Source organism: Eschrichtius robustus, chromosome 4 (genome assembly GCF_028021215.1).
Source record: "Eschrichtius robustus isolate mEscRob2 chromosome 4, mEscRob2.pri, whole genome shotgun sequence".
Lineage (NCBI taxonomy): Eukaryota > Metazoa > Chordata > Mammalia > Artiodactyla > Eschrichtiidae > Eschrichtius > Eschrichtius robustus.
Window position 1 is genome coordinate 90,747,942 of NC_090827.1, and position 26,919 is coordinate 90,774,860.

The 26,919-nt window shown below is 38.1% G+C and overlaps 1 protein-coding gene across 1 annotated transcript in view; it reads right to left on the bottom strand.

The window, feature by feature from the left end:
- Positions 1 to 1,613: 1,613 nt before the first annotated feature.
- DTHD1 (death domain containing 1) overlaps positions 1,614 to 26,919 on the bottom strand; it is a 79,002-nt gene continuing 53,696 nt past the window's right edge. Inside the window, exons 9-10 of the mRNA XM_068541992.1 lie at positions 3,274 to 3,331; positions 1,614 to 1,975 (exon numbers count right to left, since the gene is read on the bottom strand). Of these exons, the coding sequence (XP_068398093.1) occupies positions 1,614 to 1,975; positions 3,274 to 3,331 (420 nt within the window). The remainder of the gene's footprint in view (positions 1,976 to 3,273; positions 3,332 to 26,919) is intronic.

Below are 26,919 nucleotides of genomic sequence, written 5' to 3' on the forward strand. Positions count from 1 at the left end.
GGTTTTTGTTCCACAGGCTGCAAGATTATAGTTTTTCTTGCTTCTGCTGTCTGCCCCCTGGTGGTTGAGGCTATCTAAGAGGCTTGATGGGAGGCTCTGGTGGTGGGTAGAGCTGGCTGTTGCTGTGGTGGTCAGAGCTCAGTAAAACTTTAATCCACTTGACTGTTGATGGGTGGGGCTGGGTTCCCTCCCTGTTGGTTGTTTTTCCTGAGGCAACCCAACACTGGAGCCTACCTGGGCTCTTTGGTTGGGCTAATGACAGACTCTGGGAGGGCTCACGCCAAGGAGTACTTCCCAGAACTTCTGCTGCCAGTGTCCTTGTCCACATGGTGAAACAGAGCCACCCCCTGCCTCTGCAGGAGACCTTCCAACACTAGCAGGTAGGTCTGGTTCAGTCTCCCCCGGGGTCCCTGCTCCTTCCCCTGGGTCCCGATGCGCACACTATTTTGTGTGCGCCCTCCAAGAGTGGGGTCTCTGTTTCCCCCAGTCCTGTCGAAGTCCTGCAATCAATTCCCACTAGGCTTCAAAGTCTGATTCTCTATGAATCCCTCCTCCCGTTACCAGACCCCCAGGTTGGGAAGCCTGACGTGGGGCTCAGAACCTTCACTCCAGTGGGTGGACTTCTGTGGTATAAGTGTTTGCCAGTCTGTGAGTCACCCACCCACCAGTTATGGGATTTGATTTTACTCTGATTGTGCCCTTCCTACAGTCTCATTGTGGCTTCTCCTTTGTCTTTGGATGTGGGGTATCTTTTTTTGGTGAGTTCCAGTGTCTTCCTGTCGATGATTGTCCAGCAGCTAGTTGTGATTCTGGTGTTCCCGCAAGAGGGAGTGGGAGCACATCCTTCTACTCCACCATCTTGGTTCCTCCCACGTAATTATTATTTTTTTCTTTTAGTTTTTGGTTTTTTACAGGTGGTTTTTTAAAACAATAATGCTCCTATAGGGCTTATGTAATAAGGTTTCTGTCAAACTGATTTAGTAGCAGGTTGTTTTCCTACGTCGGTGCAAAAGGCCCTGAGTTCTTTCACTGATGCTCCATGGTCTCTGCGCTGCCCCATTTTGCTAATAATAACATACGAGGTTTTCCCGATTCTAGGCTAAATCTTATTAATAGTTTGTGGGAGTAAATGGCTGAAGTGTTCTTCTATTTTTAATTTATTTCAACCTTAGATGTTCTCTTAAAGTGATTTGCTATCATCAACATCAGGCGTCTGCAGCCCAATTTATTTTGTATTGTTAACTGTGGGCTCCACGGTATGCACATAATGTGAATCAGTTGCTTGGAGTCCTGGGTAACTAGTTTACTTTTATGTAGATAACAATAAAAAAAAAGGGGGGATTCTGTATACCATACCTTTCCTTTACACTTAAAAAGCAACCCCAGCTATTAAACTACACACAGGGCAAACTCTATTACAAATGCTCTTTAGTTTGGCTGCAGAACATATATCACTGAACCATGAGCGAGGATTCAAACCCACAGATGCTTTTTATTGTCTGATTAGTGCTTCTTCACTTGTCTCAATAACACGTCTATCAAAGAGATTCACTTCAAACAACATTACTTGGAAACTGCTAGTAAAATGTTGACAGAAACGGTCTTCAAACCAACTATGACCCCTTTTCTAGGGCAAAAGAAAGAGCAACGGGGCTGAACTCTGCCACATCAGACCACTGCTGAGGTTCAGTGAACACTTTATTTTCCCACTTGAATTTGAGCTCTTCTGCAAGGTCACTCCTGCCGATCTTGCGGAGATGGCGAGCCAGAAGGCGAAGTTTGTCCGTGGAATTTGGGAGTGATCTTTTCCAAAAGCAAAGAAGTTCGTGGGTCTGTTCTGTGAGATCATCAGTGTTCTTCAGTTTGATGAGCTGAATGGTACTGCGGCGAAGGGGGAGGGATGAGGAGAGACACAGGGCGTTTTCTTCTGAGAGCTCGTCTGCCAGCCAGTAGAGCAAGTTGTCCCACAGGGCTTCTGCAAGGCACACGTGGGACACTCAGTGTTAGGACCCTTTCATGGAGGCTGTGCTCATCTAACCCTCCAACTGTTCACAGGAAACTTAATCTCTGGTTTGGCCTCTGAGAAGCAGAAAGATTTGGGACCACCCAGATGGACAGTTGAGAGGCTTTGAACCTCTGCCCTTTCTGGGGTCTTCTTCTGAGGGAACCACCTATTGCAAAGGGTTAGAAATGCTTCTCAAATTTTAACTTCCCTGAGATCCAGTAGGGCTCATTAAAATGGTGTTTAGGCCCCCACCCCAGATAGTCGAATTAAGTAAGACTAGGATAGGGGCAAATCTAGTCCTAATTTAGGACTTCCTGGTATACTTAGGAAAGATCATTATACTCTTGTGGTTGTTGACAATAGTAGTGGGAGTGCTTTTATTTAAACATCAAGTTCTTCAATAGTTAACAACATTATAAACTTGCTTGGCTTTCACCTACTGCTATTGTTGTTTTACTGGGTTTTTTTTCTTTTGGTTTTTGGGGTTTGGGCTTTGGTATTTTATGTTTTGTTTTTGCTCTGTCACCTGCTCTCTCTTTGAAAACAATTTTATTGCCTCTGAAAGAGTGTGTAACTCTAAGGTTTATTTCTATCCTACTCACTTCTAATAATTCAGCAAAGCTTGTGTATTTTCTGTACAAGTCCATAAAGATAACACCTGAATGAAATGTTAAGCCATCAGTGGTGAGACTGACACAGTGGTCAAACGCATTCACCGATGTCTTTTGAAGACTAATAAATTATCACAGTAGTAACAATTAGCATCACAAAATGAATTGTTTCAAAGGCTAAAATAGAATAAAAGTGTCAAATTCTACCCTGAAATATGTGTCATTGTTATGTAATTGTATTATGAATAACCACAACCAAATTTTACATGTTTCCTATGTGGTTTCATACCTCCATATATACCTCTATTTAAAACCTATTTTAAGTTTTGAACCCTAATAGTCAACATTTCAGGACATACTGTAGTAGTCTATTTACCAAACAAAGTAATTACTAGTTATCTTAGTTCAATAATACTTAGTAGAATTCATATTTCTTGTAGATTTTAATAAAATGTTAACTACATCTACATTCAAGAATGTTTTTGTTTATACATGCATGACTTATCAAGGAAAACTCATTTATTAGACTGATAATAAATGATTATTTAATACCTTATTGTTAATTACAAAGTTCTCTATTCTTTCTTACCAAAAGATTCACATAAAATATGAGAAAAATAGCACCATCATAATGAAGACAGAGCAAGTATTCCTTACCTAGAGGATCTATAGAAATTCTTTTGGTACTCTGTGGACGGTTGATTAATTTTTCATGCTTTTGGGAGAAAGGGACACAGAATAAGCAGAAGAAATCATTAATTTGTGAACAAGCTACACATAAAAGTCCATCTGAACTTCACCCCTATTTGGAAAAAGTCCTGAACTGCATGCCTTGCAAAATTAGGTTGTGTATTTGTGCATGCATGCTCAGCAATTGCTTTCTTAAGATAAGGCAACATATATTAACCCAAATCTTTCAGAGAATTTAAATTTAGGAATACACATTTAAATATTATTTTAGCATTCACATTAACTCTCAATAAACATTTTCTAAAATAAAATTTATAACTGTTAATACTAGCTAACAAAGATCAAGTTACCTCTATGCTACAAACATAGTATTGTAAAAGCCATCATGGGCCAGGCATCTTGCCTCAACACTCAGCACCAGGCCTGGTACCTAATGGGTACTCAAACATTAGTTTTTGTGAAAAAATGAGTGAATCAGTGTGCAGACATGATGCTAAAAACAATCAAATCTTTAAGCAGAAATTATTCTGAAACCAAAACTTTGTCAAGGAGGAATCAAATATATAATCATTACTTTTCTACACTGTCTGCAGTTTGTTCTCATTAATATGGGATCATGAAAACAGCACAGGAGGTAAAGTAAAAACATCTGGGTTTGGAAACCTGTTCAGTGCTCTGGACAATTGATTTACCCCCTCAGTCTCAGCTCTGAAATGTGATTTCTACTTTTTTTTTTTTTTTTTTTTAAGATTTATTGATTGATTGATTGCTGTGTTGGGTCTTCGTTTCTGTGCTAGGGCTTTCTCTAGTTGCGGCAAGTGGGGGTCACTCTTCATTGCAGTGCGCGGGCCTCTCACTATCATGGCCTCTCTTGTTGCGGAGCACAGGCTCCAGATGCGCAGGCTCAGTAGTTGTGGCTCACGGGCCTAGTTGCTCCGCGGCATGAGGGATCTTCCCAGACCAGGGCTCGAACCCGTGTCCCCTGCATTAGCAGGCAGATTCTCAACCACTGCGCCACCAGGGAAGCCCTGAAATGTGATTTCTTATGATGCACACACACATCACAAAAACCTGTACACAAATGGTCAGAGCAACTTTATTTGTAATAGCCAAAAACTGGAAACAACTAAAATTTTCTGCAATAGGTGAATGGCTAAACAAACTATGGTACATCCACAAGATGGGATACTATCCAATAATAAAGAGGATAAATCACTGATAAATGAAACAACTTGCATGGACCTCAGGGTACTGTGCTGAGTGAAAAATTCCAGTCTCCAAAGGTCGCATATTCTGATTCCATTTATGTCATTTTTGAAATTACAGAATTATAAAGATATAGAACAGATTAGTGATTTACAGGGGTTAGGATAGTGGTAGAAGACCATAAAAAAGTAGCACAGCGGAGGTCTTTGTAGTGCTAGAATAGTTGTGTATCTTGAATGCAGTAGTTACACAAATCTACGCATCTGATAAAATGTTATAGTACTATACATACACATTGTATCAATGTTAACTTCCTGGCTTTGATATTTTGCTAAAATTATGTAAGGTGTAACCACTGAGGAAAACTGGGTGAGAATATATAGTGCCTCTCTGTACTATACTTAGCAACTTCCTGTAAATCTATAATTATTTCAAAATAAAACAAAATTTTTAAAACATTTACTCATAGCAATGATACCAGAATAATGTAAGGTTCTATGTTAATGCATAGCACACTGGTACATAAAAAACACTCAGTACAGGTTTATTAAATCTGAATATAATATTTTGTAGGTATTCTTGTCATAGACATTATGTAAACATGTATATACAACTTCCATTAAGGCATATGAGCAAGATGGCAGCATAGAAGATCCTGAACCCACCTCCTCCCATGGACACAACATATCTACAACCACATATCAAGTAATTCCCTCAGTAAGGGACTAAAACTGGACAAACAATGCTTCCATGACAAAGGGTAAAAGGAAAACATTGAGACAGGTAGGAGAGACAGAGATAAAAGTCTCACCAAGGAAAAATCCAAAACTCAGCCACAGTGATCCACAATCAGGAGAGATCATAAAATACGGATCTTTTCCATGAGAAGTGAGGGAATCGAGCTCTACATCCAGCACCCCAAACCCTAGATCCTGCACAGGAGAGATGAGCCCCCAAAACACCTGGCTTTGAAAACCAACAGGAAATATGTCCAGGAAAACAATAGAATTAAATGGAACAAAAAAACCTCTTAAAGGGCTTGTACAAAGCCTCCCTCAACTCAAGATCCAGTGTTAAAACACCAGGTTAAAAAACATATGGACCATAGGTAAAGGGGGCTGACTTACCAATCTTAAAGCATCTTTCAGAGAGGAAGCCACCAGTTGGGATGTTCGCTGGGGACTGAGACCCTGGTGGGAGCCATTTTTGTGATCTCACACTATCTTGTGAATGAGGGCACAGGTGGATGCCATTTTGGAATTGTCCCTCTAAACTGTTACTGCTAATGGGGGTACCCCACTGAGAACTCTGCCCATGCCTGCACCTCAGCCAGCCCTCACAGCCAGCTGAGCAATAGCCCCACCCACCAGCATGCACAGTAGAAGCAGGTGGGCCTCGAAGCTGGTGGGAGGCCAGCTCCACCAACCAGTGCCCTGCAGCAGCAGCAGCTGGGCCCTGCCACAACAGGAAAGGGATATCCCTTGACACCTAGCTCTGGTGGCCACGTGGGATTATGCTTCTGAGTCCCACAGGACATTTCCTAAAAAAGACCATCCTTCAAGACTGTGAGAGATGGCTAATCTACCTAATACACAGAAACAAACCCAGAGAATTAGAAAAAATGAGGAGAAAGAGAAATATGTTCCAATCAAAAGAACAAGACAAAACATCAGAAAAAGAATTAAACGAAATGGAAATGAGCAATTTACCTAATAAAGAGTTCTGCATAATTGCCATAAAGTTGCTCACCAAACTTGGGAGAAGAATGGATGAACACAGTGAGAACTTCAACAGAGACAGAAAATATAGTAAAATACTGAACATAAGTTATAATTGAACTTAAAAATACACTTAAGGGATTCAACAGCAGACTGGATAAGGTAGAAGAACAAATCACTGACCTGGAACACAAAGCAATAGAAAACCGAGACTGAGCAGCAAAATGAAAAAAAAAAAAAAAAGAAAGAAAGAAAAGGAATTTTAAAAAGTAAATATACCTTAATATACCTTTAGGAAAACATCAAATGGAATAACTTTCACACTATCGGGGTTCCAGAAGGAGAAGAGAGAGAGAAAGAGCCAGAAAAATTCTTTAAAGAAACAGTGCCTGAAAACGTCCCTAATCTGAGTAAGAAAAGAGACATCAAGGTCCAAGAAGCTCAGAGATTTACAAGTAAGATGAACCCAAAGAGACATACACCAAAACACATTACAATTAAAATGGTAAAAGTTAAGGATAAAGAAAGAATCCTAAAAGTAGCAAGAGAAAAACAACTTGTTACATGCAAAATAAGCCCCCATAAGTCTATTAGCAGACTTTTCAGCAGAAATTTTACAGGCCTGAAGGGAAAGGCATGACATATTCAAAGAGCTGAAAAATATTTTTTTTCCAACCAATAAATCTCTATCCAGCAAGGTTAGCATTCAAAATTGAAGGAAACATCAATAGTTTCCAGATAAGCAAAAGCTAAGGTCCATCACCAGTAAACCAGCCCTGCAACAAATATTAAAGGGACTTCCTTAAGTTGAAAAGAAATGGCACTAATTAATAATAAGAAAACATACAAAAGTAAAAATCTCATTGGAAAAGGTAAATATATAATAGGGGTAGTGGATCAATCACTCGTAAAGCAAGTATGAAGGGTAAAAGACAAAGGTAGAGAATTAAAATTACAATAATTAGTTAAGGAGTACATAAAATAAAAAGATGTAAAATGTGTCATCAAAAATAGAAAATGGGGGTGGGGAAGTAAAAGATAAAGATTTGGAATGTGTTCAGATTTAAATAGCTACCAACTTAAAACAGGGTACTACTTACATTGAATGTTCTATGTGAGCCTCAAAATAACCACAGGAAAAAAAAAATAATAGTGAATACACAAAAGAAAATGAGAAAGAAATCTAAACAAAACACTAAAGAAAACTACCAAAACACAAGGGAAAAGAGAAAGATAAGAAGAAGAACAACAAAAAAACCTATAAAAATAGCCAGAAAACAATTAACAAAATGGCAATAGTACATACCTATCAATAATTACTTTAAATACAAATAGACCTAATGATCCAATCAAAAGATATAGAGTGGCTGAATGGATAAAAAAAAAAAAAGACCCATCTATACACTACCTATGAAAGACTCATTTCAGAAGAAAGGACACACAGATGGAAAATGAAGGAGCAGAAAAAGATATTCCATGTAAATTGAAATGAAAAGAAAGTGGAGTAGCTATAGCCATATCAGACAAAATAGACTTTAAAACAAAGACTGTAATAAAAGACAAAGAAAGGCATTACATAATGATAGCAGGATCAATCCAGTAAGAAGATATAACATTTATAAATGTATATATACCCTACAGAGAAGCGCCAAAATATATAAAACAAATAATAATGGACTTAAAGTGAGAAATTTAAGCAATACAATAATACTAGGGGATTTTAACACCTCACAACAATGGATAGATCATCCAGACAGAATATCAATAAAGAAATATTGGACTTAAATGACACATTAGACCAGATGAACTTAATAGATATACACAGAACATTCTATCCAAGAGCAGCAGCATACACATTCTTTTCAAGTGCACATGGAACAATCTCCAGGATAGATCATATGCTAGGCCACAAAACAAGTCTTGATAAATTCAAGAAGACTGAAATATTATCACAGCATCTTCTCTGACCACAATGGCATAAAACTGGAAATCAACTACAAGAAAGAAACTGAAAAACCCACAAAAATGTAAAGATTAAACAACATGCTACCAAACAAACAATGAATTATTAGGAAATCAAAGAAGAAATATGACATACTAAAATCTATGGAAAACCACCAGCAAAAGTGGTTCTAAGAGGGAAATTCATAGAGATGAAGGCCTACTTCCAGAACAAGAAAAATCCCAAATAAACAATTTAACTTTACACCTAAAGGAACTAGTAAAAGAAGAATAAACAGGTAGAAGGAAGGAAATTAGTGGAAGGAAGGAAATAATAAAGGTCAATGCAGAAAAAAATGAAATAAAGACAAAAAATAGAAACAATCAATGAAACTAAGAGATTTTTTTTAAAGATAAACAAAATCAACAAATCTTTAACTAGACTAACCAAGAAAAAAAGAGAGAGCACTCAAATAAGTGAATTCAGAAATGAAAGATAAGTTACAACTGATACCACAGTATCAGTTGAGACTATTCTAAACAAATATATAACCAAAAATGGGCAATCTGGAAGAAATGGATAAATTCCTAGAAACATACAATCTCTCAAGGCTGAATTATGAATAAATCTGAATAGGCAAATTACTAGCAAGGAGATTGAAGCAGTAATCAAAAAGTTCCCAACAAACAAAAGTCCAGGACCAGATGGCTGCACAGATGAACTCTACCAAATATTCAAGAAGATTTAATACCTATCCTTCTCAAGCTCTATCAAAAAATTGAAGAGTTGGGAACACTTCCAAACTTGTTTTACAAAGCCAGCATTACTCTGATATCAAAACCAGTCAAGGACACCACACACACACACACACACACACACACACACACACACAAATCCAGACCAAATCCCTTGATGAATGTAGATGCAAAAATCCTCAACAAAGTATTAGCAAACTGAATCCAACATTGTATTAAAATAATCATATACCACAACCAAGTGGGATTTATTCCAGGAATGCAAGGATGATTCAATGAATCGATAGCCACAAATTAATTAATGTGAAGAATCACATTAACAAATGAAGAATAGAAATCATTTGATCATTTCAATAGATGTGGAAAAAGCATTTGACAAAATTCAGCACCCATTTATGATTAAAAAAAAAACTCTTAAGAAAGTAGGTATAGAGGTAACATAACTCAACATAATAAAAGCCATATACGACAAACCCACAGCTAACATCATACTCACTGGTAAAACGTTGAAAGCTTTTCCTTGAAGAACAGGAATAACACAAGAATGCTCATGATCACCACTGTTATTCAACATATTATTGTTGTCCTAGCCATAGCAATTAGGCAAGAAAAAGAAATAAAAGACATCCAAACCAAAAAAGGAAGAAGTAAAACTATCATATTTGCAGATGATATGATGCTGTATATAGAAAACCCAAAAGATTCCACCAAAAAACAGTGAGAACTAATAAATGAATTCAGAAAAGTTGCAGGATACTAAATTAATATACAGAAATGTGTGGCATTTCTGTACACTAATAACAAACTATCAGAAAGAGAAATTAGAAAAAAAATCCTGTTTACAATTGCATCAAAAAGAATAAAATATCTAGGAATGGGCTTCCCGGGTGGTGCAGTGGTTGAGAATCTGCCTGCCAATGCAGGGGACACGGGTTCAAGCCCTGGTCTGGGAAGATCCCACATGCCACAGAGCAACTAGGCCCGTGAGCCACAATTACTGAGCCTGCGCATCTGGAGCCTGTGCTCCGCAACAAGAGAGGCCGCGATAGTGAGAGGCCCACGCACCGTGATGAAGAGTGGCCCCCGTCTGCCACAACTAGAGAAAGCCCTTGCACAGAAACGAACACCCAAAACAGCCATAAATAAAGTAAATAAATAAAATTTAAAAAAGAAAAAAGAAAATGCTCCCTATTTCACTTACAAAATTAATTAAAAAAAAAAAATCTAGGGATAAATTTAACCAAGGTGAAAGACCTGTATATTGAAAACTATTAAACACTGATGAAAGAAATTGAAGACACAAACAAATGGAAAGATATTCCATGTCCATGGATTCGAACAATTAATATTATTAAAATGTCCATACAACTCATAGCAATATACAGATTCAGTGCAATCTCTATCAAAATTCCAATGGCATACTTTACAGAACTGAAACAAATAATACTAAAAACTGTATGGAACCTCAAAAGATTTCAAATAGCCAAAACAATCTTGAAAAAAAAGAGCAAAGCTGGAGGTGTCATGCTCTCTGATTTCAAACTATACTACATAGCTAATCAAAAGAGTATAGTATGGCCATAAAGACAGACACACAGATAAATGAAACAGAATTGAGAGCCTAGAAATAAACCCACATAAATATGGACAATTAATTTATGACAAAGGAGCAAAGAACATACAATGGTGAAAGGATAGTGTATTCAATAAACAATGTTGATGAAACTGGACAGCCACATGCAAAAAAAAAAAGAAACTAGACCACTATCTTACATCATACACAAAATTGAACTAAAAATAGATTAAAGACTTGAATGTAAGACCTGAAACCATAATAATCCTAGACAAAAACATAGGCAGTAACCTCCCTGACATCATTCTTAGTTATGATTTTGTGGATCTGACCCAAAGGCAAAGGAAACAAAAGCAAAAATAAACAAATGAGACTATATAAACTAAAAAACTTCTGCAAAGTGAAGGAAAGCATCATCAAAATGAAAAGGCAACCTACTGAATTGGAGAAGATATTTGTAAATCATGTATCTGATAAAGGGTTAATATCTAACATACATTTAAAAAACTCATACAACTCAATAACAAACAAACAAATGATTTAAAAAATGGGCAGAGGGCTTCCCTGGTGGCGCAGTGGTGAGAATCTGCCTGCCAATGCAGGGGACACGGGTTCGAGCCCTGGTCTGGGAAGATCCCACATGACACGGAGCAACTGGGCCCGTGAGCCACAACTACTGAGCCTGCGCTTCTGGAGCCTATGCTCCACAACAAGAGAGGCCGTGATAGTGATAGGCCTGCTCACCGCAATGAAGAGTGGCCCCCGCTTGCCGCAACTAGAGAAAGCCCTCGCACAGAAACAAAGACCCAACACAGCCAAAAATAAATATAAAAATAAGTTAAAAAAAAAAAAAGACCTAAAGAAGAAATACATGGCGAATATCTTTCTTCTCTTTAAAAAAAAAAAAAAAAATAATGGGCAGAGAATCTGAACAGACAGTTTTACAAAGAAGACATAGAGATGGCTAACAGGCACATGAAAAGATGTTCAACATTTTTAGGGAAATGCAAATCAAAATGACAATGAGATATTACCTCACACCCGTCAGAATGGCTATTATTGAAAAGAGAAGAAATAACAAATGTTAGAGAGGATATGGAGAAAAGAGAACCCTAATTGTTGTGGGAGTGTAAATTGGTGCAGCCATTATGGAAAATAGTATGGAGGTTCCTCAGAAAATTAAGAACAGAACTACCATATTTCCACTTCTTGATATTTATCCAAAGAACACAAAAACACGAAATTGAAAAGATAGATGCACCCCTATGTTTATTGCAGCATAGAAACAGCATAAGTGTCTATTGATGGATGAATGGATAAAGAAGATGTGGTATATATGTACACAATGAAATATTACTCAGCCATAAAAAAGGAATGAAATCCTGCCATTTGTGACAACATGGATGGACCTTTAAGGTATTACACTAAGTGAAATAGTTCAGGCAGAGAAAGACAAATACCACATGATTTCATTCATATGTCTAATCTCAAAAAACAAAACAAAGGAACAAATAAAATAAACCCAAAACAAACTCATAGATACAGATATCAGAATTGTGGTTTCCAGAGAAGAAGGGGGTTGGAGGGTTAGTGAAATGGGTGAAGGGGGTAAACTATGGTGATGGATGGTAACAAGACTTGTAGTGGTGATCACTGTGTAGTGTATACACATGTTGAATTATAATGCTGTACATCTGAAATTTATATAATTTTTTAAAACTTACATTAAGAAGTTTTAATGGGAGGAGGTTAAGAATCAACATAAGAACAATGCAAATTTAAGTATATTGATACTGTAGCACTGTAAAATAAGTGCATAGAATTTTTGAGATATTAACTGTGTACTTAATCCTCTCAAAAAATTGAGAAATACCAATTTAAATAGTGCAGCAGGTTCTATCATTCCCATCAACAGGCATATGACCTGAATTGAGTCTAGGACAAGAGGTGCACATTGGATTTTTTCTTTTCTTTGTGTAAACAATTTACCCCCCTCAGTCATTCTTTCTTCACTGATGTGTCATAGCACCTTGATGCACTGAGAGTGATTCTAGTGTTTAAGTATATGTATTTTTTCACATATGTGAAAATTCAAGCCACATTCTTTATCTGGTGCCCAACCACAGAAGCAGTGATTGTGGATGCACAGGAAATCTTGGGCTCTTTTACACTTCCAGGCACTGTGCTGGTCTCCCATATAGCCTCGTCATTCAGGGATTTTCAGTGCCCCCTTCCTATTCCTTCCCTTCCCTTTTCTTTTTTCTTTTTTTTTCCCCCCATGGTTTTTTTTTTTTTTTTCTGTGCACTATTTTTGCCTTGCATACCACCTTTTAAATTTCACTGGTGCTCAGGGTCAGCTCCAAGCCAAACAGGGAAGCCTCTGTTTGTCCTGGAGTGTCCCCTCCCACAGATTCTGTGTCTACATATGGTTCCTTGGATGCTTTCATTGGCAGGACTGGCTTTAATTTTTCCCTACTTTCCTCTCTTCCCTTCCTCCAATCAAAAAGTGCTATTCTGTTGCATCTTCTCAGGATCTACTATTTGCTAAAGGAATTTTTATTATTCCTCTCAGGTAACCTGCTTTTATGTTAATATTGTATATTTTATTTTGCTTAATGCAGTTTCTAAAATGTCACTTTCAACATGTTACTGCTCAGGAAGATTGTCTGGCAAATCTAAACCTGGCTCTCAAGTTCTCAGTAATACACATATACCTTGTAAAAGGGTGTAGTGGGGCTTATGTGGCAGTTTTTCTTTCACTATAAGTCTTTCAAGGGCATCAGTATAAAAGTATAAATAACTCGGATATGTACAGATATGTCTTATTTATGCTTCAAAGCACAACAGAGATCTCATTGACTTAGAAGTGTTTTTAAAAGATTGGAACCAAAGACAGACACTCACACCTGGAAGTGGTATGTGTCTTGAAGTTTACAGGCCACCGTTTTTTAAGACTCCTTCAATTACTGGCTATTCTTTCCATGCTTGTTAAGTATAACCCTGTTATTGAATTCTTAAAACTAAGGAAACCATTTTTTAACTCAGATCATACATGTACCAGCTTGATCTTTTGTGTGCAACCCAATAAATTGGACTTGGGCACAACCTTTACCTTACCCAACATTATTTTCCATGGCACATCTTAAAGTTTACTTTCGTTGTATCTTTACATCACTCCAAGAAACAGCCATGATCAGTCTTGGCTCTACTTGTTAGACTGCCATCTCTTTGAGGGTTAATAAGGTATCTTGTTCCTATATTAATTCTTCACCATGCTTGACATGGTATTGACATATACACATAGGGTAGTAAAAACTGTTTATATGATACCTTCTCTTGACTTGAATGATCTCCTCCTTCAAATCCTACCATATTTTCAAAGCCATTGGTCAAATTCCACCTCTTTTATCAACTACTCTAGTCCCTGGTTTCTTATTTGTGAATTTATGCACTGCCATTCAATTTATCTCTTAACTCGATGTTGTCTTGTGTCATCATCAATGCCATTCATATACCCTTATTCGCATATGCTTGTTTTCCCTCCCCAATTAGACTTTCAGTAATTTTTGTATCCTTTTATTTTCAATCAAATAAATAATTTTATTAATATAATAATTTTTTTCCTCATCATAAAGTTTTGATCTCAAATAACTGTCAGATCTGCTACTCAAATGAACTTATAGCCGGACAATTTATGGAACCCTGAAGATACCTGTTCCCTGTCCAGGTTAGGGTCCTTTGCAGATAGTTCTCACTTTCCTTCTCCAGCCCCTCAAGGGCCTTTGCAAATATCTCTTTCATTTTATGCCCAGAATCCCCTGAAATGTATCAGGGTATAACATCAACTTCTACAGAATACCAAGATCTCATCTCCTATTCTAGTTTCCTTGTCAAAAAAGCTGAGTTAGGCTATCCAAACAAACTGGCCAGACAGATTACATCAGATAGTGTGTCACACAAAATTTAAATTTTCAACAAAATACATCTTTCCTTCTTTGGTCTCACACAGAAACTAAAGTCCCCAAATACAGACAATACCATCCTCCACCCCTTCTTCTGATTCATCAATCTTAGCCAAGTCAGCCCCATTCACACTCCCAGTTGGAGTCTGGTCCCCTGTTCAGCTTCTTTAGCAGTTGCTGCATGAAACCATCTTCCAATAATAATGCAGCTCCTTTGGCACCTCCAGAGCTAGAGAACTCCAGCTGTGAGTCTCATGAGCCACACACACAGACCCAACATTCCAGGGAGCTATCTGGTCACACAAGAAAGAGCAAAGTACCTCAAAATTTAGAAATAACCCAAAGCCCAGGAACAGATGTGATTGCAAGGTTCCTTACAAGAAGCTTGCAGCTTCTCTTACCACTGCAAGAGCCTTAGGCACTAATTCTCATATGTAAGGGCATTTCCCAAATAAAAGTTACTTCCCCAAACAAAAATTTTTGACAGTTACAACTCATATTGAGGTCATTAACTACAGACCATAGCAGAACCTTAGTGTAAGTGAGGACAGCGTATAAACAGAGAGAAAAAGAGAAAACAAAAGACTCTCTTGCTTCAGCTTCTTTAGGTTGTCAGCCAGTCTCCATTGCTTGACCAGAATCCATTAGCTATAAACGGCTGACTCTCTTTCAAGACAATTGCTTTTCTTTATCCACTGGACTAGGTCAGCCAACATCTATCTCTGCTATCTTTGCAGTTTCCTTCTCCTTCTCCTCCACCTTCTCACACCTTTTGGTCACTCTGCCCTCAACTCCATCATCTGGATTCTGAAGATGACTCAGAGTGCTTTTCTCCAAGGCTTCCACCTGGGTTTTTGTTTGGATGAATATAGTGTCCATCTCCTACAACTTGCTCCTATTCTGCCTATATGCTCTCCTGTGCACTCCGGTGCAAGACACAATAGTCTCCTGTATCTTGCTGATGACTGGAAACAGGAACTGCTCAAAATATTCCTCAGGCCCCAGCACTTTCACTTTCCCTGGTTCCACCAGTTCCACGATGTCCGAGAGCTGCATTTCCCCTGCTACTTTAGAATCACAGTGTGGACCTGAGCACAGAGTGGTGAGCAAGCAGTTGACCTAGAGGTCAACCAGAGCTCTGAGTGTCATGGCCCCTTTCACCACAACGCTGTGCCTCTATTGAAACAAAGCTCCTTTCCAGGGTGCCACATCAGCAAACATTCATGTCCCTGTAAATGCTCTGCTTGACCAGAAAGGCAGTGTGTCCAGTCAGCCAGTCCCCAAAGGCCAAGCCAGCTCTGGGCCTTCTCACCCCCAACAAGAGTGACTATGTGACCCCAGCCAATCAGATATTTTCTATTTGTCTCATCCTTGTTCTTTTTCTTTATCTTATGAAAGTTTCTTGCCTTCTGCCCCATTTTGTAGTTCTCTGAAAGGAGACTGTCCACTTCATGAAGTCTTAAATAAAGTTTATTTGTATGATGTAAATTGTCTTCTTTAATCATTTTAGCACCTCTTACAGTCATGCCACTGGTAGAACCTATTGTATCATTTTCTGTGTTTTCTTTTATATCAGCACTTCTATTTACCACAAGGTTACCACACCATACCCTCAATCAATTCCTGATAGCTTCGAGGACTCTCTGTGGACAATTATGAAGATTATTATCACCACAAATTTAAAGTCTGTAGTTTCAGCTGGGCACCAGGGCTGCTCAGCAATATTTTTATGTATCCCTGGAGATTTCTTCCACCATTCCCTACAGAAGACATTGCAACTCTTTACTACTCTTTGTAAGACCTCTACTTGACCCTTGCCTACCACTCCCACCAAGGAGTTTGGCCTTCTACTCACTGAGAAAATAAGGCAGTATTCTCAAAGCTTAGTATTCATAAAAATGAATCTTGAGGAAAAGGCAAAAAAGTAAGCCCACACTTTGATAGAATTGGTCTCAGATAAGGCCACATTTATAACACAGGTGATTCTGATAGCGAAGTATGGTGGCTCCACTTAGAAAAGCACAATCAAGTAGGAATTACATCAATTATCAACTTGCATTCCAAAGGTATCCCAGCAAATGCATGGAAGAATGAAAGAAATATCTTTATCCAAGAAGTTATGAAGATTTTCAATATCATGTCAGGACCAAAGTGAAATTCTGATTTCACTTTAGTCCTGATGCTATAGAGATACAATAATAAAAATAATTTCTGATTTATAAATTGCCCCATAGGTGTCATACAGATGACCTAGCTCTGGTGCATTCCTCCTCACGCAGGAACTCCAACTCTGGCAAAGTCCTCTCCAGGTATTTCTGACAGTCCTATGGGCTTTACTCTCTTGGTATCCACATGTTCGACCAGGTACACCACAATGCTCAGCGAGGAAATGCAGCCATCCACACTCTTTTTGTAGGCACAACAGTTTCCCTTCCTGTGTCTATCATGGAGTCTATCATGTGCTCTACCACGTAGTGCACCATGTTGGTTTCTACCCATACCACACTTTTGCTCCCAAGGTACCACATAAGCACAGTTGTTCCACATCAGAGGTCACCACAGGTTTGTTCTGCTGCAACCCCAGCACCGTTCTGCTGGATCCTTCCAGCAGTGATACCATTCTGACCTACTCTATATGGAGCCCATGATCTCTCCTACTTTTCTCCCAAGCAAAGCAATTCTCCATTAGTGGCCACCCTAAGCCCTCTTGGTACATAAGTTGTATGGTAAAGTGTGATAGAATGAAGGAAGTTTTTGTTTTTTTTAAAAATAAATTTATTTATTTATTTTTGGCTGCATTGGGTCTTCGTTGCTGCGGGCGGGCTTTTCTCTAGTTACCTCGAGCAGGGGCTACTTTTAGTAGCAGTGTGCGGGCTTCTCATTGTGGTGACTTCTCTTGTTATGGAGCACAGTCTCTAGGCACGTGGGCTTCAGTAGTTGTGGCACGCAGGCTCAGTAGTTGTGACTCACAGGCTCTAGAGTGCAGGCTCAAGTAGTTGTGGCACACGGGCTTAGTTGCTCCGTGGCATGTGGAATCTTCCTGGACCAGGGCTTGAACCCATGTCCCCGGTGTTGGCAGGCGGATTCTTAACCACTGCATCACCAGGGTAGTTGTTTCCCATTTTGCACTTCATAATATGTGTGATATCATTGTTTCCCAATGGACAGTGGGAAACAATGATGTCCTTGACACCTAGAGAAATATCTTATCTTTTTTTTTCTTTTACTGAAGTATAGTTGATTTACAATATGGTGTTAATTTCAGGTGTACAGCACAGTCAATTATATATATATATATATATATATGGAGAGAGAGAGAGAGAAGAGTTCCCTGTGCTATACAGTAGGTCCTTGTTGTTAATATATTTTATATACAGTAATGTGTATATGTTAATCCCAACCTCCTAATTTATCCCACCCCCATCTTTCCCTTTGGTAACTATAAGTTTGTTTTTTATGTTTGTGGGTCTATTTCTGTTTTATAAAATAAGTTCATTTGTATTTTTTTTAATTCCACATATAAGTGATATCATATGATATTTGTCTTTCTCTGTTTGGCTTACTTCACTTAGTATGAAAATCTCTAGGGCCATTCATGTTGCTGCAAATGGTATTATTTCATTCTTTTTTATGGCTAAGTAATATTCCATTTGGGCATATATTTGTAGAAAATTATAATTCAAAAAGATACATGCACCCCAATGTTCATTGCAGCACTATTTACAATACCCAAGACATGCAAGCAACCTAAATGTCCATCGACAGATGAATGGCAATATCCTATTTTAAATTGTAACTTGGGTGGTCACTAATTTCAGGGGCACCTACAAGAATATACTATTGTTATTTGATGGATATAGAAATAACAAGTGGTAGAATTTTCATCTTTAATTTCTACCTGCCTACTGGCTCTTGGAGTCTCTACTGAAGAACCAGTTTTTGTGTAAGGTAACATGCTAAGAACTTTCTGATACTTGAAGCACCACCTAACATGGGTGCTTCACAACCTTACAGCTAAAATGTCAGTGTAACACATCCAAGAAAAAAAAATGTGATGCTGGCATTAGCATTTTTATCATTTGCCCTAAGGTACTTATCCATGGAGAGATTTTCACAGGTGATTACTATAATATCATGTGGCGACAACTCCATCCAGCCTTAACCCCCATACTCCTCCCACCTCCACGCACTTATTGTAGATTTTTCTGATAAACAGGTCATTTATTTTGTAGTTATAAGATATAGAAGTGAGAGTGGTATGAATAATAAACCAAGGGAATGTACGTAATTAGTATATTTCCATGTATCTTTACCACAGATTTTACCAGAAGACTTTACAATACCATAGCCAACCAAGTACCAGTTTTCACTGCTTACTCTGCTCTGTATTTATTTCATATAGTGGCCTCTTCAACTAAGTAATAGTTGACATTTGCTTAACTTGAGTTCATTTATTGAATCATAATAATAAACTGTAGAGTCTCAAATTTACAATGTATGACTCCTATAAGATTCTTAGTGGTTTTACATTGTAAATACATTAGAATATTGATCAAAGAAGTCATCTGATACAAAAGATTAATGTCAGCATAAAAACTCTGTGCTTCAGTTATGGGTCCAACATAATACAAATCAAATAAGAGCTTGTATCAGTGTTGGGTGAGGACATACTGACATGAAGAAGTGGGCTAGACTTTCGGTTTCCAGTCTAACATGTGAGAGGTTAGAAGTTGCCACTCTGTCCTAAAAAGTAAAAAAGCAGAACAAACTGAAAAATCAACAACTCTTTAAATTTGTCAGAGAAGTAAGGTCACGGGGCAAACTTCTGTGCCAAATTCGAAGAGACTGACAGGCAGCTACAGAGAATCCCAACTTACCAGAGCAGAGACCCACAAGCACAAACCACCGTGGGAACTAGGGCCAGGGTAAGGAAACCTGAACCAAAACTGATAAATTGCTAGAGGCTCAGTATGGACAAGTCCAAGAGCTGTAAACTCCAGGGGGACCCCGTCATGGGCGGGGGGAGTTTCCACACTTTTGTGAATTTTACCTCCAGGAGCTCCATCGGGTTCTCATAGTGAACACCTGAGAAAAGTCCCGTTGTGCTTCCTGCAGGGAGAGGGGAGAGGAAGCATTCTGAAATATCCCCGAACACTCGGTTCTTCTGAACCAGGCCTGCCCTCTGAAGAAACTATTTAACCAAAGCCTAATCTTTTGGTGTTTTATCAGAGCCTAACTGACCTGGGGAAGGGAAATACCCAACTTCAGGCCCCTCTAGTCATCCTGTCCCGCCAAAGCTGGGGGTGGGGAGGAGGCTGAGACTGAGAATCGGGGAGACTGAAGTTCACAGGCTCACTGAAGACTGAGACCTAGTCACAGGCCTATAGAACACTTCCCCTCCCTCACACTTACCACCACATCACAGAAGGGCTATTTACAGCAGTTCCTTTTACCCAGTACATCACATTCAGCTATCAAGAAAAACAATTACAAGACATACCAAATGGCAAAAAACACAGTTTGAAGAGACAGAGCAAGTATCAAAACCAGTCTCAGATATAGCAGGGATGTTAGAATTATCAGATAAGAATTTTTAAAAACTATCATTAACATGCTAAGGGCCCTAGTGGAAAAAGTGGACAGCATACAAGAACAGATGTGCAATGTAAGCAGAGAGATGGAAATTCTAAGAAAGAACCAAAGAGATATACTAGAGATCAAAAACACTGTAAGAGACATGAAGACTGTCTTTAAAAGGATTATTAGTACATGTACATAGCTGAGGAAAGAATTTGAGCTTGAGGATATCTCAATAGAAACCCCAAAACTGAAAAGCAAAGAGAAAAACACAACATCCAAAAACTGTGAAACAACTATGAAAACATATGGATAATAGGAATTCCAGAAGAAGGAAAAGAGAAAGAAACGGAAGTATTTGAAACAATAATGAGTGAGGGTTTCCCCCAAATTAATGTCAGACACTAAACCACAGAGCCAGGAAGCTCAGAGAATACCAGGCAGGGTAGATGCCAACAAATGAGCTAAATGTGTAACTGTACTATTTCATTCCAAACCCTTAACAGTAGTCTGAAGAATTGTCATCCCCATTTCACAGATGTAACTTCTCCAAGGTAACATGGAACTAATCTTGAAATCCAGGTCTGTCTAAAGCCCTGACTTAAATCATAAATATTATTGCCTACAGATAATGATATCAGCTGCTATTTTAACTACTTACCATGTACCAGTAATTATTCTAATAACTGAAAATATATAATCTTGGTAGAGTCTAGTACATCTATAACCTTGTGAGGTAGTTGTTATACTTACTTTACAACTGAGAAAACTGAAGTTTATTTTTTTAAATTGAAGTATAGCTGATTTACAATGTTTTGTTAATTTCTGCTGTACAGCCAAGTGACTCAGTTATACATACATATATATATATATATATACATTCTTTTTTCATATTTTTTTCCATTATGGTTTATCATAGAATGTTGAATATAGTTCCCTGTGCTATATAGTAGGATCTTGTTGTTTATCCATTCTATATATACCAGTTTGCACCTGCTAATCCCAAACTCCCAATCCAACCCTCTCCCAACCCCATCCCCCTTGGCAACCACTGGTCTGTTCTCTATGTCCATAAGTCTGGTTCTGTTTTGTAGACAGGTTCATTTGTGTCATATTTTGGGTTCCACATATAAGTGATATCATATGGTATTTGCCTTTCTCTTTCTGAGTTACTTCACTTAGTATGATCACCTTTAGTTGCATCCATGTTGCTGCAAATGACATTATTTCAATCGTTTTTATGGCTGAGTAGTATTCCATTGTAGACATGTACCACATCTACTTTATCCATTCATCTGTCGATGAACATTTAGATTGTTTCCATGTCTTTGCTATCGTGAATAGTGCTGCTATGAACAAAAGAGTGCATGTATCTTTTTGAATTATAGTTTTGTCTGGGTGTATGCCCAGGAATGGGATTGCTGGATCATATGGTAATTCTATTTTTAGTTTTCTGAGGAACCTCCATACTGTTTTTCATAGTGGCTGCACCAACTTACATTCCCACCAACAGTGTAGGAAGATTCCCTAGAAAACTGAAGTTTAGAGAGATAAAATAGTTTGACTAAAAACATACACACTAAGTGGCAGATGTAATATTTAAGCTAACATTTATAAGACTATGGATCCTTTATTTATAACCTATAAGTTAAAACATATATAAAGTGAAGGATGTGAGGTAAGTCTTTCCCTAGGCCATTCTAGTACCTCTTGCATTATGCTCACCATTCATAAATATCATCATCACTGCTCTGGACTTAGAAGCAGTATTAGATGGAGGGAAAGAGCTCAACTCCTAATCATATTACCTTTAACCTTGTGATTTTATAGGTTTGTGCCTTGCTTGCCTCATTCATAAAATGGCCATGATAATAGTATCTGCTTCATAGTGCCATTAAAGGAAACCTTTAGCCATATCATGTAACTTAGAGCAGGGCACCATGTGTAATAAGTACTCAAAATAATAGCTGCTATTACTTAACATTTTTCTTTAGAATTACTTTTTTACCTACACAACTACATTTTTAAAAGAAACTATATTTCAGTCATAGGCAGAAATACTATATAACATGTATAAACACACGGAAACCTTAAAAACACAGTTAAAGCAAAACTCTATTATTATATTCTCTTGCCAGTCAAGATCTCTGAGCCTGAGAGTTGTTCCCTGTTTGTTAACAGGGAAGTTTTGCAAGTGTTAGAGAGAGATAAAAACATGCAAAAACCAATCTGAGATCTACTCAGAGGATCATGGATTAAAAAAGATTAAAAATAAAATAACTGCCTCACTATGTGAATCCATTTTATTCAAAGTTGGTATGTTATTGTCCTAAAAAAAAAAGGACTTACAATTCCAAAATTTAGGAAAAACATGACTGAGCATTGACTTTTATTTGCCAGGAATCATATCTTTTACTATCTTTTACTGTAAACATGCATGGAAAGTATTTGTGTTCTTTTAAAACCATAGAGAACATTTTGAGGGCATCTGCGTGATAGATCATCAAAAAAAGCAAGGAATGTGAACCCATAACCTAAGCCAGAGAAAGCTGGAGCCTTCATCATGTTAAAGGGATGGCCATTATCTCTGTTCTGAAAATGAGGAGCTATGAGCTGATGTCACTATGTGGAAAGAACAGAGGAACTTATTGGGCTGTTTAGAAGTGACTATGCATTTAAAAACCAAGATGATGGAGAAAGTCTGCTTCTGCCTCAAGAGCTAAAATTTCCAGATAACAAAGGAAGCCACCATCTGAGGCTCTGGTTGCTCTATTAGCTTCAGCAAAAGGTACAAGCACTCTGGCTCTCTGGAAGATCTAGATTTGTCAAACACACTGAAGGGGGACAAACGATATGTGAGGCCATATGACACAGTGACAGAAGTGGCAGACATAAGGAAACAAAAGACCTGGCTTGTACAAGGCATGGGGGAAGTGGAAAAGCATGAGAGAAGAATGACTTTGAATACTGGGTCCTCACACAGCCTCTGTCCCTGTGAGGTTATACAAGTCGAGGCAAACCATCTAAATGCTCTTGCTAAAGTCTCAGACTGGTGAAACAAGGATGATGGTTCCTACCTCTGAAGTATGCTATGAGGCTAGATTAAGATGATGTCTGTAAAGGACGTCACCTGCACTGAGAATTCAACAAGGGGTGGAGGAGACCCACAAACCAAATGCAATGTATGGACAATTTTTAGATGTTGTTTTTGAACAAACTAACTATAAAAAGAGAAAAGTAAATCAGTAGGTGAATATAGGGCTGGGTAGTAGATGCTATTAAGTAATAACTACTAATTTTATTGGGTTTTGCAATGGTTTTGTGGTTATTTGCTTGTTTTAAAAGTCCTTACCTTTTAAAGAAACTTATAGAATTATTTACAAATAAAGTTATAGGATAGCTGTGATTTGCTTTAAAATACTCAAACAAACAAACAAAAACCCTATTAGATGAAACAAGAATGGCAGAAAAATGATGAGTGATGGGTCCACATAGGTTCATTGTATAGTTCCTCTATTTTTGTGTGCCTCTGAAAATTTACACACACATACACACCTTTTAAAATAAATATATAGAGATTAAAAGACACCAGCATCAGTTAATAAATATCCTGTTATTGTTTTCATCACAGACATTATTTTAACTACACACTCAGTGTAGACTTCCTGTAAGTTTGGTCCACACAATAAAAGGAAGGACTTCTACATAGAAAGATCTAAAGACCAGAATAAGCCCATGGAGAAGCAAGACTACTGTGGAAAAAAAGTAAAAACTGAGTTTAGAGCAAGAAGAACTGACCCAGAGTGGTCTCACTTGGAGGTAAATCTAGGAATTAAGATTTTTGGAAATGAAATCACGCCATTACCAATCCCAGAAGAAACGTCCATCCATATCTTTCTTTAGCTCAGATCTTTCTTAGTTTTAAAACTGTACACCTTTTACTGCAGCCAAACTTACATTTTGTTTCTTCATTATTTTTTCAATTGCTCCTTAGAAGATGACTCTTTTTAAGGCTTCAATTTGATTATGACTTTGTCAAGAGGAAGGGATTAAATATCTCTCAGCCTTTGAAGGAGTCAGTCACAAAAGAAGACAGCTTTAGGAAACCCAGGAAACCAGATAGACTAATTCAAGACACCCCAAATGATCTAAAGAGCTGGCAGAGACAGAAGGAAGGAGCCCTAGGGATGGCTGCAGGTATAAAGTAAGCAAGGTCTGGATAATTCAGGAAATATATGTGTAATACACATGGAACCAGTAAAGGAAAGTTGTCAAAAGCAGTCTGGAATAGATAAACCTAATTTCTAAATTAATGTCTCCAGATTCATTTTTTTATCTACGAAAGGGTGAAGCAGTAGACATACCACGTGGGGTTGCAGTGAAGGTTAAATGACATAATGCATATAGAATACTTCAAACACGCCTGGCACTTACCAAGCACTCTGTCAGTGTTAACTATGGTGAATATGGTTAAAATTTTACTCACTATTCCAAGCAGTTCTGGCCAAAGCAGATGCTTTTGATGCATGAATGCAGCTATGTGGGAGACCATATTGATTTTAAAAGCAATTCAACAAATCAAAGATACACAGCACTATTAGAACTTGCATAGGCTTCTACCTTCTCTCTTTGTTTCACTTATTAATTATAATCCCAACAAGTTTTTGTTAGTCATGAAGACCTGTCAAGTTTCCTGCTCAACTCTGAGCAAAATTCTTTCTAGAATATTCCAACAGATTTTTTTTAATTTCAGGATTTTTTTTTGCTTCTAGATAGGAATAGCCTTTCTGACAGAAAGGGTGATGTGAATGTGCCAGGAAAGGCCTGGATAGCTACAAACATCTTCCTCCCATATCTGGCCAGAGTGTGTGAAATCCCCACATTAGTCATTCCTTTGTAGGCATGAAAAGCTACTCCTAAATGTAACTGTTAGCTGGGAAAGGAAACACGTAAAGCTTTTGTCAGGTATTAAGACTCCACCTTTAATTGTTTTATCAATTTCCCCAGCATGCATTCATTTATTCTTTAATAGTTCAACAAAACATTATTGAATGTGTACTAGAGATGGGATTACAAAATTGAATGAGCTATGCTTCCAGCCCTGAGGAACTCTATCACAAAAGAAGACACTGGGTATAGTGGTTGGGTGTGCCACCATTGGAATCAGACAAACTTGGGTTCAAACAGTAGCTTTGCCATTCTCTACTTATTTCCTCTGGAGCAAACCTCTCTGTACCTCAGTTTCTTCAACCACTGACCTTTTTAGTAAATGGCTTAATAGATGTAAATGCTTTATCAAGTTACTATCAGGGAATAACAATAAATATTAGTTATTATTATCATTACTTTTCTTATTACATGAATTAAAATTATAGCAGACCATAAGTTAGTACATATTCAAAGTGCTTTGGTTGCAGATACAGTGTAGTACCTTATTCTGCCTGGGAAATTTAAGGGCTTCTTCTAAAGAGATGATAATAGAGCTAAGTGTGGAGGCAGTGCTGTCACAAGGGCAGCTGTGGGAAGAGCCACGAGGCAGTTAAGACCACAATATGTAAAAGAAATGAGACCTTAAGTGGAACTAGAGCAAAAGATGTTAGTTGGGTAAATGTAATATGAAGGGTTTGTAAGGGTAAGTTGTGGGGCTTTGTGAAGGGCCTTATAGGCCAGGGTAAGTGGCTCGGACTTTGATCAAGAGATAGAAAATGCCAATTGAGAAGTTTTAGGAGAAGAGTGAAAATCATATTTGTTTTTGAGAAAAACGACTCTATCACTTGTATAGGCTAGAGTAGAAAAGGGGACTGGTGATAGGCCTTCAAGGAGAAAGTTGCAATCATCTACTGGCTGGGACAACATTAGGGGGAATAGAGATGAAATGCAAGTTTGAACACACTCCCAAACTAAAGTCAGTGAAACACGAAGTTATATCATAGGACAGCAGCACAAACCAGTGTCCTGGGAGCCACCCTAGGAAGCACCCACTCCACAACTTCCTCCATCTCCCAGTGCCCTCTATGTACCAACCCCCATATGTGTTTACTCTATCGCCAAATCCATTTGATCCCAAGTCCTAAATCTCTCTCCAATTCTGCTCTCTACTTGCCATCCTTACTGCTATGGTCTGAACATCAGGCCATCACCACCTCTTCCAAAGACTACCTCATTAGCCCTTTATTTCACTGTTGCTAAGCTTATCGCTTTCTAATTTATCCTTATAGGCTGTCACAATGATATGCTAACAAAATTTGATCATGTCACCCTCCTGGTTAAAATTTTCCAATCACTTGCCTCTACCTATAGGACAAAAGATGAGCTCAATGAAACCTAACTAGATACCTACTTCTTCATCCTCAGTTATGGCCAGAGTCACTCCAAGAATACCAGTGGCTGAGAGATTTTGTTGTTTACTCATATGCTAAGGATCTCTGGTTTGAATCTCTTCTTTGCACATGATCTCTATATCATGAAATCAATCACATTCTTTTGACAAATTTTGACAAAAGGATCCCTCTATAACAATTTCACAGAGACATTTGGATGACCTAAGTAAGACTTTCAAGGCCCTCCATAATCTTTACCCAACTTATTTCCAATATGATTTTTCCAAATCTTTCACTCAAGCCACATAGGTCTATTCATTGTCCTTTCTTGAAACACACCTGGTGCTTTGCTACTTCTAAGTTTCAGCTCATGGCAATCCTCTTATGTGGAACCCACTGCCTCTTTCTCTCTTCCTCTCCAGAACGTAAATATTCTCTACATCTGTCTTGCTCTGTGAAGTGTCCCCAAGTCACCTCAGCCCACCGGAACCACTCCCTTTTCTGAAGTGTCCTAGTACTTACCATCTCGGCCACTTATCTGCAATTTATCATCAGTTCCT